The 20,580-nt window shown below is 43.4% G+C and overlaps 1 protein-coding gene across 1 annotated transcript in view; it reads right to left on the bottom strand.

The window, feature by feature from the left end:
• asxl1 (ASXL transcriptional regulator 1) overlaps positions 1 to 14,161 on the bottom strand; it is a 51,077-nt gene extending 36,916 nt beyond the window's left edge. Inside the window, exons 1-3 of the mRNA XM_037684454.1 lie at positions 13,878 to 14,161; positions 8,100 to 8,182; positions 2,630 to 2,632 (exon numbers count right to left, since the gene is read on the bottom strand). Coding sequence (XP_037540382.1) covers positions 2,630 to 2,632; positions 8,100 to 8,182; positions 13,878 to 13,934 — 143 coding nt within the window. The 5' untranslated portion in view covers positions 13,935 to 14,161. The remainder of the gene's footprint in view (positions 1 to 2,629; positions 2,633 to 8,099; positions 8,183 to 13,877) is intronic.
• Between the last annotated feature and the right edge of the window lie 6,419 nt (positions 14,162 to 20,580).

Here is a 20,580-nt window from a genome sequence, read left to right as displayed (position 1 = left end):
TAGCAAAAAAACTTGAGTCAGGAAACACAGCTGCAGTGAGCTGCTTGATGAGACCAACATCAGCTGGCTGATGTCATGGAAACAACAACGATAACACGTTGCGTTATCGTGTTGTTGATGTTTACAAAGTGTTTACTGCACCCACGTGGACAAACACCAAGTTGAGACTTAAGGCTGGATTTGGACTTCCACAAGACGTGAGATGGCAGATCTCTCGTTATGCAGTCTCAGACGTCATACTAAACTTCCGGTTAGATGGCGCCCGTGTACATGGCTTGCAATCCAACTCTGCTGATGGTGTTTGGATTATTTTTGTTTTGTTCGTTTTTTATCTGTGGCATGAATTCACTCCTGATGTATAACAGACAACAGCTTCTGGATCTTTGTTTTTCTGTCACTGATATCGCTTATTTGGACCATTATCAGCGTACCTCTGGACACCCCCCCCCTCCTCCCCCCCTGCTGGCGGACGTGCCAGTTTACCTCCACTGGGCTCCTCACCTCCATGCCTGGAGATCTCGCTTCAGACGCCGGGGAAAACGTGCTGGTCAGCTGGTGAAGCTTAAAGCTCTGCGCGCTGCATCTTCCTGTCCAGCTGGTGGTCATTGTTTCCATCGCCAGCTTCCCGCGTGCCCGGACCAGGTAAACAACGGGAGTTGTCGGCCGATGCACCGCTCGGACTGACCTGGAGGGGCTGTTATTGAAAATCTGAGGGCACTGATGCGCGCTAACTCCACCGCTGCTGGCTCCACTTCGGACAGTATCCGGATGAGTTTGGTCAACGCAAGATCCGTTACCAACAAAACTTTTATCCTCAGGGACTACTTTCAAGAGCACGAGTTAAACTTTTTCTGCATCACAGAGACTTGGATGTCTCCGGGTGAGTCCAGCGCCTTGACGGAATTATTGCCACCGAACTGTCTGTATTTTACCGCACCGCGGCCATCAGGCCGGCGCGGTGGTGGATTATTAACAATATTCAAATCAACTTTTGACAGTAAACAACTGTCCATCCCAGTTTCCCGCGCCAGCTTTGAGCTTTTAACTCGGACATTCACCTCAGACTTTATTTGCACTCGTTTACCGTCCACCTCGGTCTAAGGATTTCATAAATGAGATTTCTGACTTCTTTGCTGAAATCACACCAAAATATGAGCATGTTTTCATTATTGGGGACTTTAATTTGCACGTGTGCTTTCAGGAGAAGCCCTTGGTTAAGGACTTTTTAGATTTATTGGACTCATTTAATTTAACTCAGCATGTAAACTGTCCCACCCAAAAGCGTGGACATACACTGGACCTTGTTTTAACTCAGCATGTAAACTGTCCCACCCAAAAGCGTGGACATACACTGGACCTTGTTTTAACTCAGCCCCCAGTGTTTCTCATCACCACTGAGGAGCTGACATCCCAGTTCAACTCTGTCTGCTTAAAGATTCTGGATCATGTTGCGCCTGTTAAAACCAAAAAAATCAAAACTCAGAGCAGAACCTTGGCTGAGTGACGTCACCAAGGCCGCTAGGAAGCAATGTAGGAGGGCGGAACGAAAGTGGAGGAAAGACAGGCTGCAGGTCTCTTTTCAAATACTTAGAGTTGGCGCCGTTATCAGAAAGCAGTGAAAGCTGCTAAATCCAAATACTTTTCTGATATAATTACCTCAAACTCTCGCAACCCATGTGTCCTCTTCTCCACCCTAAACTCTGTTCTCCACCTCACTGAACCATCACCACTGGAAGCCTCAACTGAGCTGTGCGACAACTTCTTACTGAAGCCCATATTGTCCAAAAATAACCTGGAGACAGTAATACATGCATTAATTACATCTAGGCTTGATTACTGCAATTCGCTCCTGTTTGGTATCAGTCAGACCTCCATTGCACGACTACAACTGGTCCAGAATGCAGCAGCCTGATTTTTAACCAGTACAGGCAAAAGAGAGCACATTACACCAGTTTTGGCCTCACTGCACTGGTTACCAGTTCACTTTCGAATCCAGTTCAAAATACTCATGTATGTCTACAAATCACTGAACAGTGTCGCGCCGCACCCCCCAATCTCTCTGATCTGCTACAACCGTATGTCCCACCGCGTTCCTTGAGGTCAGCGGACCAGTTGCTCCTCACAGTTCCAGGATCTCGTCTTAAGCGCAGAGGGGACAGGGCCTTATCTGTAGCAGGACCAAGACTTTGGAACGAGTTACCTCTGCTTGTCAGACAGGCCCCCTCCCTCTCTGTTTTCAAGTCCCATTTAAAAACCCACTACTATTCAATAGCTTTCAACACCAGATGATCTGTGTTTTGATCCTGTATGCTCCACACTGGTTTGTCATCATTATCTGCATCGTTTTTATGTCTACATTCTGATTTACCTCATTTTGTATTTTGCTTTGTGTGTTACCTGTTGTTTTGTCTGTACAGCACTTTGGTTGGCCTTGTTGCTGTTTTAAGTGCTCTATAAATAAAGTGGTATGGTCATAATCTGCCGGAGTGTTTATAGTCAAAGAGAAGATGCTGGGGATAAAATATAATTCCTCCCACTGTAGCACACGTCACTTGCATAGGTAAGCAAATAAGCCAGTCGAAGGCGACCCACCAAAGACGTTCCAAGGCAGAAAGAGCTGTACAGTGACCTTCTCAATAACAGGTGGCAAATTCGCCGCTTACTCTTGACGACTTTTCGACCCTTTGGAGACGATCAACGCGCCGATGCGTTATAGTCACATGACCGATGTCAGTCGCTCTAGCAGAAAAGGCACACAACCTTTTAGAGACTCCATTTTAATTTGTTTCGAAAGTACAGATTTTAAGCTACACGACAGTTTTTAAAATTGAGCTGATAGGCCAAGTAAAACCAGAGTTGTGATAAATAATCCACAACGCACCTTTGTCTAAAAATCATCATCTTATCTGAAGCACGTTAGAGCGAGAGGCTGCAGCAAAAATTAGCAGTCTCAGGGATAAAACACCCCATCACCCTCCGCTTTCATCTCCCATCCCCACCGAATGGATAAACAACGTCCCCCCTCCTTTCTGACAGAGGCTCAAAGTTATTTGTCAAGCGCAAAAAAATCTACAGGAAGAAGAAAAAGACGTGGAAGTTGAATGGAGTTTGGCGCACTAAAGTCAGCAACAGCGAGAGTGAGTTAGAGATTTGTGAAATTTAGCGTATTTGGGTTTTAAAGTTAGGGTGCAGTTTAGTGGGTTTAGGGATTAGTTTAGTCAGTTTTAGTGTGTTTGAGTAAAAACAATGAAACGATTTTGGAACGTGATGCAGAGCTGCGGACCCAGAGGCCGACGGAACCACCAAATCAGAACCTCTCAGACAGAGATCATGAAGGAGAAAACTAGCCTGAGTCAGACGGAGAGGACTTTATTGATGAAGAGGGTGATCATTTGTTTTAGAAGAGAAGAGAGCACCAAGCCCCACTAGGAAGTCTGACTCTGCATAGAGGAGGGGGTCCAGAACCCCTCTGACGAGAAGGGGGTCTCTGCAGACCAAAAGTGGGCGTTTCTGGCGAATAGGCGTTTATGGGCGGCGAACACTGATTGGCTAACAGTATTTAATAGGCGTTTGTCGGCGGCGAACACTGTGTCTCAGAAATCCTTCCGAGATGAGGCACATTTTCTGTGGTTGGATAGTACGTTATCTAAAATGTATATTTTTACATGTTTTTTCATCTTGTTGCTGTACTCACATTTAACACAAAAATCTGGGACAGATGATACTCCTGGAAATTACAAATCGATTGCTTTAACTTTGATGTGTACATTGATGGTAAAATATCAAAATTAAGTTTTGGTATTAATTTTGAATAGATTGGGGAAGGAAAACAGCCCAGGTCGTGCAGAACTGCTATTTTGTAAAAATGTTGTGCTTGGTGATCTAATTATATTTTTATTACAACTTCAGGTGTTGTGAACTGGAGGAAATATTCTAAAGAATTTCAGGCTGAGCACAGAAAGCCTTATGTCATTTCTGTATGCTTCAGCTGTGGAGAAGAATTTAAAGATTGTGGTGCAGGTTTCTGGGGCAGTGGCAAAAGAGGAGAGCTGAGGGCCTTCTACAGTGAAGCCATTACTCCTGGGTACTGCACCCACTTTTGTGCCATGGATGCAGGGTTAGTAGTCTAGCTTCTGTACTGTGATGCCCACACATTACAATAAGTAACAACTAGCAACACCCTAACTGTACTATGTTTTGTGTTTCCAACAGATGCTACGATGACTTCTAAAAATGGATGTCCCAATAAACAATAAAAAAAAATTCAATGATGCATCAAATGTTGTCTGAGTATGTTTTAAGGTAATAACAAATGTGAAATCTGGAAAACAAAGACAATTCCTGAATCTGTCTTGTGTGCTTTGATGTGTACATAAGTTTATTGGAGGTCCTGAAACAACTTTTCTGAGAACACAAAGATTTTTATTTTACCTTTGGCCAAGATGTCAGTTTGAAATCAGGCTGCTTACTGCAAAACCAAGAGGTTTTTTAAGACAGACAGTCTTCATTTGTATTGTTTTGTCGACTAAGCTAAATGTAATTTCTAAAATATGGATAAATCTGATCTCATCATGCAGCATGAGCAACTGGGTACAGGTGTGAGGGCCAAAAGTCTGGTTATGTACGGACTCCTAAATGTGCTGGTTTTCTACTGAAACATGGAGTAGGGTTGACCTTTAAAATGTGAGACAGCTGAGGAAGTTAACCAGTAAACAGAAATACCTGCTCCAGTTGCAGAAATCTTACAGAAACTGACAATCACTCATCTGCAGTGACTGCAGGTTGAACAAGAAAATGTGAAGTTAAAGGAAACCTCCTTTGTCCCAAGGCCAGTTTAAGTATCATTAATATTTTTCTTTCTTTATGAATCGATTGTAACTTTGTTCACATTTTTCAACAACCAAAATGGAATTTGTTTTTTTAATGTTATGGCTAGGTATTAAAAAAAAACCTAACATTTAGCTCTCCCCACTACCCAGTTATGTTGCTCTTATTTTGAAATGTAACCGGAAGTTCTGTGTTAAGAGAGTCGAAAAAAGAAGTTATGGAGACGCCGCGGCAGTATACTGGAGCGATGTCGAACCGAGACGCCGCTAATGTCGAACCGGTTAACACCATAGACATAATATGCCTGTGGTTAACACAATCTGCCAATAACGCCTTGTTTTTAGACATCATGTGTCTGTGGTTACGGCATTTTATCGTTCAGCCTTTTTTTTTCTATCGTTCAGCCTTTTTTTTTTTATCGTCCAATCAGATGTGGCCGTCCAGACACGCCCATTTTTCTATTGTCCAATCAGATGTGGCCGTCCAGACACGCCCATTTTTCTATCGTCCAATCAGATCCGGTCGGCCGGAAACGCCCATTTTCCTATCGTCCAATCAGATATGACCGCCCAGATACGCCCACTTTCCTATAGTCCAATCAGATATGAGCGCCCAGATACGCCTTCCGAATTTGCCTGCAGAGACCCCTTCTTGCCTCTGACTGGGCCAACAGAACCAAGCATCAGTTCCGAGCTCTGGAGAACAGGAGGATGTGGATGTTGACCCAGAGGGTGTCCTAATGAATGGAAAATGCTGTTTTTATTTATTACAATAAAATTAATATTTTGTCAATTTAGAAAAAGAAAAAAAAACTGTAGTTTTTAAGCAAAAAAAAAAAAACAACAAGTGTTAAAATAAAATAAAAATCATAAATTAAACAGTTTTATTTGAGGCCAAGACAGCTCTAAAAGACTGAAAAGTTTTTTGTGGAAAAAAATTTAAAACTAGTATTTCCTTGAGGAACATGAATAGTCATAAAGTTAAAGGGTTAAAATCGTCTTACTCAAATGTTCACAATATGATGCTTTTGATGCAGATCAAATTTCATGATCTTGTCTGTAGTTACAGAAGAAGTTTCTGAGCTGCATGCATTCAGCTGGGACAGCTGCAAGATAAATAAACTCATTTTGAATTATCATCCATCCATCCATTTTTTTCCCCGCTTATCCGGGGTCGGGTCGCGGGGGTAGCAGCCTAAGTAGGGAGGCCCAGACTTCCCTCTCCCCAGTCACTTGGTCCAGCTCCTCCAGGGGAATCCCGAGGCGCTCCCAGGCCAGCCGAGAAACATAGTTCCTCCAGAGTGTCCTGGGTCTTCCTCTGGGTCTCCTTCCGGTGGGACGTTTCCGGAACACCTCACCAGGGAGGTGTCCAGGAGGCATCCTAACCAGATGCCCGAGCCACCTCAACTGGCTCCTCTCGACATGGAGAAGTAGTGGCTCTACTCTGAGTCTCTCCCGGATGATCGAGCTTCTCACCCTATCTCTAAGGGAGAGCCCAGACACCCTGCGGAGAAAACTCATTTCGGCCGCTTGTATCCGAGATCTCGTTCTTTCGGTCACAACCCAAAGCTCGTGACCATAGATGAAGGTAGGAACGTAGATCGACAGGTAAATTTGAGAGCTTCGCCTTTTGACTCCGCTCTCTCTTCACCACAACAGACCGATACAGCGCCTGCTTCACTGCCGACGCTGCACCTATCAGACAGTCGATCTCTCGCTCAATTTTTCCCTCATTTGTGAACAAGACCCCAAGATACTTGAACTCCTCCACTTGGGGCAGAACCTCCTCCCCGACATTTTGAATGATTATTCTTGAAAATGTATGCTATCTCGCTCTACAAAATTGATTGACAGCTGTTGCTGATCATGACTTCATAACTGTTTCCATGTTTGTGATGCTGGAAAGACATTTTCATCCGTTATCAGTGTTTGAACAGTCTGCGTTCATCAACATTTTTGCCACACACAACATTCTCATATGGAGTCTGTTGGGAAATTACTCCAGCCGTTAGCTTCCTAGGCAAAAAGTTATTGAGAAGGCTGGACATGTGAAGTGTCAGCCATTGTGTGGTCTGTTCAGCCATCTGGATTTAACATCAGATAGGACATGATGATGCACAGCAACTTTGTATTTAATTCTAAAAATAGTTAACCACACACAGAACTACTAAATTGGGTTAATTACCTCCACCAAGGAGGTTATGTTTTCAGTCACGCTAGTTTGTCTGTCTGTGCACAACATTACTCAAAAAGGTATGAAGGTATTTTAATTAATTTTTCAGTAAATGCTGAGGTTGTCACAAAGAACAAATCATTAATTTTTGGTGGTGAACTGGATCACCATCCGGATACAGGAATTAATTAGGCTTGAGGCAGCTAGCTGTGCTGCTGACAGAGAGTAAGAAAAATCAGACAAAAAAATAAAAAGAAAAGAAAAACATCATGCCTCGCTCTAGGTATACAACCGTCGATCTACAGAGAATGCAGAATGTATGAAGAATGTACTGTAAGTGTGAAAGAGACAACTAAGGCCACTGCAGCTCATCGCAATGGCTACGTTACTGTGTGAGAGTCTTGGAGGAGGGGTGCGCTCTCAGAGTGCTTCTAGTTCATAATGTTTTATTTATTTATTTATTAACATTTATTTAACCAGGAAAATCCCATTGAGATCACAGATCTCTTTTGCAAGATGAGTCACACGTCGAATGCGTTGCACTACACGTCAAAGCAGCAGAAAACAGATCCACACCTATTTTTGTTTCATCGTGCTTGCCTTGGTTCTAAATGCAGCGTTTCCCCTACCATTATTCAAGGAGGGCGCACCGCCCTGTCAACAGAACCGAGCACCCCGCCTGCCAAATTCCCCATCCCCCACTCTGCTCCACCACTTCCGGACGGGAAGCGGAGATTAGCAGCTCAGCTCAGACTTCGAACTGCGCGCACAATACAAAAGTAGCGCTCTGCTAACCCCCCACCGACATTTGCTGGCAGTAATGTAGCGCTAAGCTAGTGCGCAATACAGATGTAGCGGTTCGCTTGTGAATAAATGTCTGAAACCCTGAAGGATTATAAATTAGATTAGAGTTGGTGACAGCAGCAGCTCAATGTGATTACAGGCACTTACGTCTAGTGGACATAAGCCATAAGTACTGACTAAAATAATAAATCCAACTAGTTAATGTTAATTCATTTTTGTCTGTCAATGGTTTGCCAAGTCTATGTGACGGTTTGTGTACCAGCAAAACTGTGTGAGTGTGTGCGAGTGTGTTTGACCTCATCTCTTTCAGCCCCTTGGTCTGGATGACATGGAGGATTTGTTTGGGGGTCATCGGTGCATCAGAGAAATTCTCTAGAACCTGCAACACAAAGGTTTGGTCAGGTTCAGAAACTCAGTAACAAACATTACATTTCTGTCCACACAAAAGGCTGAACTCTCCTGCTACCCTTGGATCAAAATGATGCACAAGACCTCAGTGTTAAAAGGAATAGTCTGGGCATGTTTTTAGCAGATGTGTCAGATACTTACCAATAGTTAGTACCTTATCAGTCAGCCGTGACATCAGCCATAGAAATCTGATTATAGAGAAAAGGGCAGTCTTCATCAAGGCTAACTAATACTCTCCACAACTCCATGAGGGGAAGAAACCGAGTTTGAGTCTGTTTGTGTGGGCTTGCATGATTCTGAGACCTTTGGGGAGGACGCTTGTGATTAGTGTCCTGGGTGGGTGGGGACATTGCAGATCTTTGTGGCTCCCCGTTACATGCAACTTTTTAACTCCAGTAGCTTGATTTGAGAAAGAGTTGCTTTATGAACCTGAAAACTATAAATGGCAAATAGACTGTGCTTATACAGTGTCCTATATAATCAAGATACGCAAAGCACTTTACAATCTGTGCCCTCATTTACCAATCTCCACACACACATTCATACAGCACTCTACTAGATCTCTACAAAGCTACTCGAACAAATCATTCTAAAGAGATTGATCAGTATTTTTAGATCACATTCATACATTGATGGGACACACATCAGAGACAATGAGGGGTTCAGTGTCTTGTCCAGGGACGTCACACTTCAATATGTGACTGCTGGTGGAATCGAACCTCCAACTATCCCATTGGAGGACGACTGCTCTAACCACTCAGCCACAGCTGCCCTATAAACAATGAGCCCTTGTTCAGCAAATAGGCTAGCTTGGAAAAAGGTGTCTGCCTCTTTCTTAATGCTCTTTGACTGATGTAACAACTGATGAGGTACTAACGTTTGCTCACTATTTGACAGAATGTGACTTGAAAAATAGAATATTCTTTTAATGGCAACTCCAACATATTTTCATAATTAAATAAAAAGAAATAGTCAACAAATGCATTGTCTACATGGTCTACATGGAAAAGAGAGCTCTGTACTCCTTCAAGGAAACAAAACTGAACCACAGGTTCTGATGTGTGGATGGTACCTGGGTCAAAATCCAAGCTCAGTAGATTTTCCAGACATCTATTTTGTGGACAACATCCATTTCAGCAGAGAGGATGCCAACAACAACAAGCTGCCATGTTTAAACTGTTTAGTGAAAAGAGATGGAAGCCTCAACATTGAAGTTTACAGGAAGCCAACCCAGATGGGTTCTGTTTGAATATCACCACCCATTGGAACACAAACTTCTGTCATCAGAACTTTAAGCCATCGGGCCGAACATGTCCCCACAAAGACAGAACCAGTGTTTGCCCTACCGTTGTCCCAAGGAGGACATCTCGCCCTGTCAACAGAACCGAGCAACCTGCCTACCAAAATGTCCTTAACCCACAACTTCCCCCCGCTCCCCCCGATCGACAACTGCCGGCACTAACGTAGCGCTAAGCTAGCAAGCAACACTGACACGACTGTCTCCACTCCCCCCCCATCCCCACCAGTCAACAAAAACCATCGAAGAGATGAGTGCCCAAGGCAAGTGATAAAGGAAACACTGTAAACACATCTCTCCAAACCTGTGGATTTCCTAACTGGGCCTTTGTCAAATCATTGAAGAAATCTAAAAATAAAAATTTAAAAATAAAAACACACCACAGAACAGGGAGGAGAACAAGGATCATCCCACATATTGCTGGAGGATCTGAGAAACATAGAAGAATTTTCTCCAAAACACAACATCCCAGTACATTTTAAACCCAACAGGACTCTCGGACAGAGGCCGGTCAATTGCAAGAACAGAACCCTGTCTGCAAGAATGATCAGACTTCTGTATTGGAGAAAGTGAACAACCTCTCCACAGACACATGGCTCAACACTGGAGAGCAGCTCTTCAGGACAAAACCCAGCTGTCCACCTACACCTCAAGGACAAGGGACACTCTGCTGAGTACCAACAGGTCCATATTTTAGACGAAGAAGACAGATAATTTGAGAGAGGTAAACAGGAAAACAAACAGCTTGATGTCTATTCATTTTTTCTCTAATTCACATATGTGACCAAAGCATCTTGTTAACCTGGCAAACAAAAGGAGCATCTCCTGCACTTATTAAAAAAAAAAAAAACACTTTAGATTTTAAAGCTCCCTGAATGGGGAGCAAATTGTCTTCCACCAACTGCATAGCTATTCAACTCAGTTTATAAGGGCAATTAGTGAAAGCTATTCATGTAAGGAAGCTGCAGATTGTATTGAATCTCCACTTCACACAGGTGACAGTGGAAAGGAAAAAGTCCCAAGAAACATTCAGCAGAACCAGAACCGGGCTCAGGATAAGCAGGCTCTGAGGAAAGAGGGGACACAAAAGAAACACACAAACACAGAACGACTGGTCCAGGTGCATTTTCTATAGCAAGCAAAACGTGTTAGAAATATTTCTAAATACAAACATGGTCAGCAGAACAAGTAAATACATCAAGAGTGTGAGAAGATGTGGTCAGTTTGTTTTCCAACAGTCGAATCCTATAGCAGCAGAATTAAGGTATAGCTCAGGAAACCTAAGCTGACCCTACCTATAGGCTTGTTCAAAAAGGAAAGTCTTCAGCCTAGTCTTAAAAGTAGACAGTGTCAGCCTCAGGAACTGGAAGCTCTGCATCATTTGGGACAAGATGCTTCAAATTTTAATAATATTGTTCAGGTAGAAGAAAGTGATCCAGTTATTGGGTTCGATGAGTCCTAGATGACTGAGAATCTACGCCAGCATACTTCTACCAGTACAACGAGGACGGAGTGGGAAAAGAATGCAACTAGAACCTGAAAAAAGTGAACACATCGTGCCATCAGTCCAACATGCACTGAACAAAGATAACGATGTTTGCTTTACAAACCTGACTTAGACTGAGGATTTGTAAAAGTTTTGAAATCTCATTAGATTCAACTTTTTTGTCATTGTGCAGCGTACATGTACAGAGCCATTAATGCAGTTAGCATCTAACCAGAAGTGCAAAATATAGTATTACTACCAATTATTTGCAGGGGCCGAGATGGTGTAGGGACAGGGCAGCCAACTCAGCACCAGAAGGTCCTGGGCTCGATCCCCGGTCATTGCACATCTCGTGGTGTCTCTGAGCAGGACACCTAATCCCAAATTGCTCCCCGGGCACCTTCCATAGCTGCCCACCGCTCCACCCAGGTGTATCTCAGGTGCGATGGGTTAAATGCTTGAGCCAATTTCATCTTTGTATGAGAACATACAAAGATGACAACACTAGGCACTTTATTTATAAAGTGTGGTGAGTGGTGGCGCAGAGATTAGAGAAGGTGGGCCTGTGATCGGAAGATCGCAGGTTCAACTCGCGGTATGACAACATCAAAATGTGGGTGGGATAGGTGAATCACCCACACCTGCCTCCACCCTCATTTGCCCACTCTGAGCCCTTGAGCAAGGCCCTTAACCCCCACCATCTACTCCCCTGGAGCCCCAGACAGCAGCTCTCTGCTCCACACAGAGGGCTGTGGTAGCTCGGTGGTCTGTGGTTGCGTCAGGAAGGGCATCCGGTGTAAAAATAATTGCCAAGTCTTTGTGCGACTTAGTTCGCTGTGGCGACCCCTAAAGAAGGGAGAAGCCGAAAGAACAAGGGGAAAAAAATTACAGATACAGTGTAGGGAACGAATGAGTATGTAGAACAACGCTTACAAATGTGAACATTATAGACAACAGATAAGTTTTGCGATGGAGTTAAATTCAAAGCAGTCTGCTCCTTAAATAAATAATGTTTACTTATTCTATATATGAATGTTTCTGTTCAGTGCCCTGAGGTGACTTCTATTGTGACATAAATAAACTTAAATGAATTGAACAAATGCCAGTAGCGTTATTACTTACAGTATAAATGTTGAATGAGAATAATGTGTGTGTGTGTGTGTATATATATATATATATTATATACACAAATTTATTATAGCAGCAAATACGTACAGTGTGCGTATATACACACACACACGTGTGTGAGTGTATACACACGTTTCTAGAATTGCGCCGCTCAAGGTGGCTGCATGTTGGAGCAGCTCTGTTACTTTCATTCTGAGATTTTGCTTTTGGAAACTTTAATTCCTTTTTCTGGATGTAAATCACAGTTTTTGGATGACTGTTTCCTCTGGTATCAGATGCTGTGCAGCAGGAAGGATTTTTACTGAAAATTTTTTAGTTTTGGATATTTGTTATGATGCGTAACCACGGCAACAAGGCAGTTTTCTATAACCAACGGCAGCTGATTAACATCTCAAAAGCTCAAATAATATCTCAACTACAGCCCCAAATCTCAAATGAGTTGAAAAGGATGTTCTGTGGACACATTCTCATCTACCTGCCGGCTGTGCTCGAGTGCCTGGCCGCTGGGATCCTGAGGCTAGCGGGGGACACGGCTCATGACAACGGAAGGACAGGATCGTCCCTCAGCACCTACAGTTGGCTGTCCGCAGCGACGAGGAGCTCGGCAGACTGCTGGGAGGAGTTCTGCCCTGCATTTAGGCGGTCCTACAGCCTGGGGGAACTGAGAGGCCAGCCGAGTCTGGGTGGACGGATCTCCGGCCAGTTTCTTAGGATCCACTGTGGGATGGACCTTTACAAGAGATCCTTCCTGTCTACAGCATCAGCATCTCCTGTCTACAGCATCAGCATCTATAACATCTCTTAATGAAATGAGGATAACGAGTTACAGCAACAAATAATTTCCATCTGGAATTAATAAAGTATTTTTGAATTGAATGTATACACACGTATACACACACGTGTGCGAGTGTATACACACACACACGTGTGCGAGTGTATACACACACACTTGTGAGTGTATACACGCATACACATTTATATTAATATTACAACAAGTAGTTAAACTGATCACTGTTGTAGCACAAATAAAATTGTTTCTTCCTTTGAGCTTCGACGTACAGAGAGCAACAAACAAGGCCCATCTAAACAAACTGCACCCCGTTTGACACACCTCATATACTCACCTGGGACTATGCAGTGCCTCATTACACACACCACATTTTAATCAACGACTGCTTTTAATCGCGACAACTTTAGTTTGGTCGTAACTCTTACACATTGAAATGGAGAGTGGCTTAGCTTGCTAACAGCTTAGCTCAGGCTAACGAGCTCCATTCTTCACCGATGTTAGCTGTGGTAACAGACAAGCGTTGGATTAGAGGTCAACATTCACCACAGTAACCTTTTCATAACGAAACGGGATATTATGAAAGTAAATTGCTGTGAATTTGGAGCTGAATTTGGAGGCTTATCAGATGCTAAGTGCAGAGCTAAGCTAACACAACCTAGCGAACAAAGAGCTCAAATCAGGATGTATAGCTCATAGGTATGGCTAACACTTAGCTAGCCCTGCCGTGAGGTATCAGTCCGTTTTATTTCTGCTAAAGAAAATGCATTCACGTGTCGAGATGGAACCGACTCTCTCAGCTTTTTGTCTTTTTATAAGACACATCTCGTTTGGCTCGGTTCATACTGAAAACATTATCGCTGCTAGCTACAAACAAACGGGCCAGAGAAAAGGTTTTCAGACACAAACAGGCTTCACGCACAATAAACCCGCAGGATTTACATGCTGCTGCAGGAAAACAGGCTCACCATGCGAGCTGCCTCAGCCCAGGTCCGCTCCTTCTTTCTCTTTTGTTTGTCCTTCATCTCTTCTAGAGTTTACACACAAACCTGCTAACGACGGCGCTTCAGCTGCGGGAAATCAGCTTTAGCTGCTAAAAAAAATGGGTAACTGCGTTTTCAGTCGTCTCCGTGTGGGAAGAAGAAGGCGAGCCGAGGACAGCTATGCTCCTCCGGGTTGTCTCGGCTGACACACACAGTCCGATCTGAGGCTGAAGCTGCTGCAGGAAGCGCTCAGTCAGGAATGCAAGCGGCGGGTCAAAGGTCACAGCCTCCGCAGGAATGCAACACAGCAGCCCGCCCTTCCGCTGGCGGATAATCAGAGGGTCATTTATCAGCTGCTGCACACAAACATGATGAGCTGCAGGGCCCAGGACTGTTCACTGCAAAATATACACTAATCTCTATTTTTAAAATTAAATATAAAATATTACAATTTAACTGTTTAAAATATAGCCAAATGACAGCTATTGACGTGTATAAACTTTAAACCAAATGTATAAACCAGTCATGAGGGAGAACAAGCCAGTGTATCTCTTGTGCCAGTCCCAAACCCTGATAGTAAGGGTTGCAGTGTCAGGAAGGGCATTTGATGTGAAACGGTTTTGTCAAAACTATAATGCGAGTTCATCAACGCAACACAATACCGTACTGGTCAAGGCCCAGTTAACGTCACCGGTGCTGTTGACAAACAGGGTGCCAGAAGACCATGAGGAGGAAAACGTATCAGGAGACAGGGAGAAGAGGAAAGTCAAGAATGTAGGACTGAGGGTGGCAATTGTAAATGTGGGCACAATGACAGGCAAAGGTAGAGAGATGGCTGACATGATGCAGAGAAGGAAGGTAGATTTTTTTTTATGTGTCCAAGAGATCATGTGGAAGGGCAGAAAGGCTTGTAACATTGGAGCTGGGTTTAAACTGTTTTACCAAGTAGGATGTGATGTGGAAGAGAAAGATAAATTTTGGAAAGATCTGGATGAAGCGATAGAGGATTCCCAGTGAGGAGAGAGTGGTGATTGGAGCAGACCTGAATGGACATGATGGTGAAGGAAACAGAGGGAATGAGGAAGTGATGGGAGTTCAGAAAGAGCTGTGTAAGGCATTGGGTGGTAAGAAAGAGCTTCCAGATAACTGGACTACTACAGCAACAATAATTAGAGAGACAGGTAGGAAGGTACTTGGTGCATCATCTGGACAGAGAATGGATGATAAGGAAACATGGTAGTGGAATAATAAAGTGCAGGAAGCTGTCAAATAACGAAGTGCAGGATGTCGTTTAAAGAAAGAGGTTAGCCAAGAAGAAATATGACAGAGAGAGGACTGAAGAGAAGAGACAGAAATAAGGAGATAACGCTTTTCTCTAGTCAAGATACTCAAAGCACTTTACACTACAATCTGTGCCCTGATTTACCCATTCATACAGTACTCTACTATTTCTGTACAAAGAATGATCAGTGCTTTATCACATTCATACACCAATGGTACACACATCAGAGACAATGAGGGGCTCAGTGTCTTGCCCAGGGACACTTCAGCATGTGACTGTTGGTGGGATCAAACCCCCAACTCTTGCACTGGAGGATGACTGCTTTAACCACTCAGCCACAGCCGCCCCTAGGCATAGCGAAAGTTGTAGAAGCTAGACTTAGAAGAGAGGTGAGTATTTGTGAGCAGCAGTATGGTTTCATTAAGATCAAGGCTGATGTACGGAGTTGTAGCAACTACAGGGGAATTAAGATGATGAGACACACCACATATATCTGGAAGAGAGTTGTAGAATCTAGATGTAAACAGAAAGTGACCATTTATGAGCAGCAGTATGGTATAATGCCAAGAAAAAGCACCACAGAGGCTATATTTGCTTTGAGGATGCTGATAAAGAACAGAGAGAGTCATAAAGAAGTCCATTGTGTCATTGTCAATTTAGAAAAAGCATCTGACAGGTTGATATTAGACTGGTAGAGGACATGTATGAGGACAGTAAAACATGTTAGACTAGGGCAGAACATGTAAGAGGACTGCAGGGCATGTTAGGCTTGTACATGGCATTATGAGGAGAGCAGAGCACATTCAACTGGTACAGGTCATGCATGAGGACAACAGGGGACATTACACCAGTACATGATATGCATGAGGACAGTAGGATAGGTTAGACTGGTACAGGACATGTATGACGACAACAGGGCATGCAAGATTGGGAAAGGACATTCATGAGGACAGCAAGACATGTAAGGCTGGTAAAGGACATGCATACGGAAAGCCTCACTGGTAAATTTTCATCTTTCAATCACTTCTTGGTCTGTTGCCTTCATACATCTCCTCCTAAATGTCACTGTGTGAGTGCAGCTACAGCATGCACTTTCAGGACATTATTACATTCAGTGTTCCCTCAGTGTGGACTGCACTAGGCAAAAGGGCATTCTCCTACTCCACTCCTTTTTCCTGGAATATCTTGCAAAAGGATCTGAATATCTCAACCTTGACCTCTCCAAGTGGCTTAAAATATCTGCTAAGTTCCTGGCAAAACCCAGTGCAGACATGTTCCTGTTTTTAGTATTCTACGTTGCTTTACTAGCTGTTTTTGTTTTGTTTTATATACCATTTTATTTTATTTGTCCTTTTCAATTTGTATGCTTTTCATGATTGTCTATTGTTGGCTTTGTTGTGTCTACTGTTGTCATCATTCTTTTTTAAAATCAAGTTTCTCTTGTAAATGAGTTCACGAGACTCAATGGGATTATCCTGTATAAATAAAGGTTGAATGAATGAAAAATATATGTTAGACTGGTTTAGGACATGCATGAGGGCAGGATGGCATGTTAGACAGGTAAAGGACATGCATGAAGAGAGCAGGACATGTAAACCTGGTAAAGGACATACATAATGACAGCTGGTCATGTTGGACAGGTAATGGACATTCATGAGGACAGCAGTACATGTTATGGCCCTTTTCTATTAGTAACGATACAGCACAGTTTGACTCGACTCGGCACGGTTCCAAGGCTTTTTCCACTAGCAACGGTTTGTGAAACCGGTCCTTTTTTAGTACCCATTTCTCTGGGGTTCCAACCATGCCAAACAGGCCCTAAAACGTGATGTCAGAACTAGGGGTTGAACAAGTATGTAATTTTTAAACTCGACATTAACATAAAACCCGAGTAGAACCGAGTATTTGATGATGTCATAGATCTCAAGATACAAAAATAAATAAATAAAACCGCAAAAAAAGGTAATTATTTACAAAAAAAATACCAACAAAACATTGGGAGCGTATATTATGCTCCTACCATTTATCATACTGCAAATAAGTCGCAGGAAAAACTAAACTATTAGTTATTATTATTAAACTGCAAACATGAAGAAACATGCAGCACGTCAAAAACGAAACTTAAACCGAAACTGGTTCTGGTTCGGTGGATTGGACCCGGTGTTACACCATACTCTGTGACCTGCAACAGTGCAACACCGCCCCCTACGGTCATACGGTGGTCACATAATATGACGTCACTACGGATACCCGACCTTACATTTTTAACCTCGATAGATGTTCTAGCAATCGATGTGTAGATTACTCGAGTATTCTGTTAATGCCCTAGTCAGAACACTGTCCATCACTGATTGGTCTGGGGGGGGGTGGAGTCATTGGTTGTTTGAAAAACATATGGAATGACCACTGGTCTGGGTCTGGGTTCCTCCTTTTCACCTGATGGCTGGCTGGAGTCCTATTTGGGTTTCTTCTCTGCTTTCAGGAAGGCCCAGTTAGGATATCCACATTGCTCTAGAGCCTGTCTTGTGTGGGATTTCTCTTTCTGTCTGGCTTCTGAGTTAGTGGGGGCGCTGTCTGCTCTGTGGTAGAGTCTACAGGAACCACTTGCGATTCAACCTTAGATGCAGAAAAAGTGGCATCACTGAGCCTGGAACTGAAATCTTCTGTCAGCTGGCACCGGGCAAGCAAGATCCTTCAGAAGGCACAGACCCAGCTGCTGAATGGGTGAGACAGGCCAATTTTACCATTGAGGCTTTGAAGGCCAAAGAAGAGCACATTAAACAACAACTAACAACGTGCCTAGATCGGACCACACTTCATCAAGTGGTGGACTGCACAGATCAGGCATGCTTAGCACAGCATGTCAAGTCCAAAACTCGACAACAAAACAAGTTTAACTTACAGATAACTCATCAACACCATCACAATTCCAATAATAACACATTCAGTGGAAGACAACACTCCAGTAGACAGTTACATGCCAGGGAGACAGAAAAGTGGGTGAAGAATTTATCTGACAGACATCTCACCCAGCCGGAAACAGAGATTCTTGCTAGGGAACTGAACTTTGCAGTTGCACCAAGAAGAATTCCTCTGGTGGAGATGATCACAGCTACTGAGTCAGCCATCCAAAACAACAAAATTAAAGAGTATGAGGCAGAACAACTCAGAATCAAAGTTTCATCCTGCCTCAGCAATGCCAAACCACCACCTTCCAACATCAGTAGAGAGGAGAGGGATGCACTCCGCACTCTTAGCAAGGACAAAAACATCATCATTCTCCCAGCAGACAAAGGAAGGTGCACAGTGATTTTGAACCAGAAAGACTATCATGAGAAAGTTATGACACTCCTTAGTGACTTAACCACTTATGAACCTCTGAAAAGAGATCCAGGAAGTGGTTACAAGAAGAATTTGATAGATTGCCTGAAAATTTTGGAGCAGGACAAGGCTACTGACCATATTCTGTACCACAGGCTGTACCCAGGGGATGCCACACCTAGTCTGTATGATTTACCTAAACTCAACAAACAAGGTGTACCTTTAAGACCAATTGTTAGCATGATTAACTCTGTCACTTACAATGTTTCCAAATATCTGGCATCTGTACTCATCCCTTTAGTTGGCAGCTCAGAACACCACATACAGAACACCATGGACTTTGTGGATAAGGTGAGGGATGTCATCATGGAGACTGATGAAACAATGGTCTCTTTACGTGCATTCCTGTTGATGTTGCAGTAGAGGTGGTCAGTTTAATATTAAAATCAGACACCACTCTGAGCAGCAGAACCACGCTTTCCACAGAACAACTGTGTCAACTCTTGAAACTGTGCCTGCAGTCAACCTACTTCACATATGGGGAGCAATATTATAGGCAGAAACATGGGTGTGCTATGGGGTCTCCAGTTTCTCCTATTGTGGCCAACCTGTACATGGAGGAGGTAGAAAAGAGAGCCTTGACGTCCTTTTCAGGGACACCACCAAGTCATTGGTTCAGGTATGTTGACGACACCTGGGTTAAAATTAAATCTCAGGAAGTCCAACATTTCACTGATCACATCAACTCTGTGGATAAATACATCAAGTTCACACGAGAAGATGTAAAAAATGGCAGGTTGGCTTTCTTGGACTGTGAGGTCTCAGTCTCTGATAGAGGACATTTGCAAACTGAGGTGTACCACAAACCCACCCACACAGACCAGTATTTGCAGTTTGACTCCCATCACCCTTTGGAGCACAAGTTAGGAGTCATCAGGACTCTGTATCACAGAGCAGACAGCGTCCCCACTAACTCAGGAGACAGGCAGAAAGAGAAATTCCACACAAGAAATGGCTCTAGAGCAATGTGGATATCCTAACTGGGCCTTCCTGAAAGCAGAGAAGAAACCCAAACAGGACTCCAGTCAGCCATCAGGTGAAAAGGAGGAACCCAGACCCAGACCAGTGGTCATTCTGTATGTTGCAGGAGTATCAGAGAAACTGAGATGTTTATTTTCTAAACATAACGTCCCAGTAGTTTTGAAACCCCAAAATACATTACGCAAAGACTGGTTCATCCCAAAGATCCAGTCCCCTGGCACCAACAGAGTAATGTTGTGTATGCTGTTCAGTGTCAGGAGGGCTGTGATCAGTCTTACATCGGGGAAACTAAACAGCCACTGGCCAAAAGGATGGACCAGCACAGAAGATCAACATCATCAGACCAGGACTCTGCGGTCTACACTCATCTCCAGGCCAGCGGTCACTCGTTCAGGGATGAAGATGTTCACATCCTTGATAGAGAGGAACGATGGTTTGAGAGAGGAGTAAAGGAGGCAATTTTTGTGAAAAGAAACCGTCCATCATTAAACAGGGGTGGAGGCCTCCGGGTTCAACTGTCCCCCTCTTACAATGCTGTGATTGCTAGTATCACTCAGCCCTCTGTGAATAGTAAACAGCCATCAGTGTGCTAATGATCCATCGTTAGGCTGATGGTCCTTCTTGATTATGTGAGCAGCTGGTTTTGGCTGTCAGCAGCAAACTGTGAGAGGGTGCTATTTATAAGACTGAGCTGAATACAGCACCTCAGACTGAAGAAGTCTTTCGGATGAAAGACGAAACCTTTCTACAATTTTTTTGTTTTGCTTTGTTTTTTTTAATGTCCAGAGGACCAGATTTAACTTTTTTTAAGATCTGAGGAATATGCAATAAGACATTAAAAGAATTGTAATATAAATTTATGAAAATCTGTAAGTTTAGAAAAAAAAAAATCTTCTTTCAGCTGCTCCCTTCTTCAGGGGTTACCACAGCGAACTAAGTCGCATGAAGACTTGACAATTATTTTTACGCCGGATGCCCTTTCTGACGCAACCACAGAACATCGAGCTACCACAGCCCTCTGTGTGGAGCAGAGAGCTGCTATCT

The sequence above is a fragment of the Nematolebias whitei genome, chromosome 11 (genome assembly GCF_014905685.2).
Source record: "Nematolebias whitei isolate Nwh7 chromosome 11, NemWhi1, whole genome shotgun sequence".
In the NCBI taxonomy this organism is placed as follows: domain Eukaryota; kingdom Metazoa; phylum Chordata; class Actinopteri; order Cyprinodontiformes; family Rivulidae; genus Nematolebias; species Nematolebias whitei.
The sequence above is the reverse complement of the archived record's forward strand: the minus strand, read 5'-3'. Positions and strand labels throughout refer to the sequence as shown.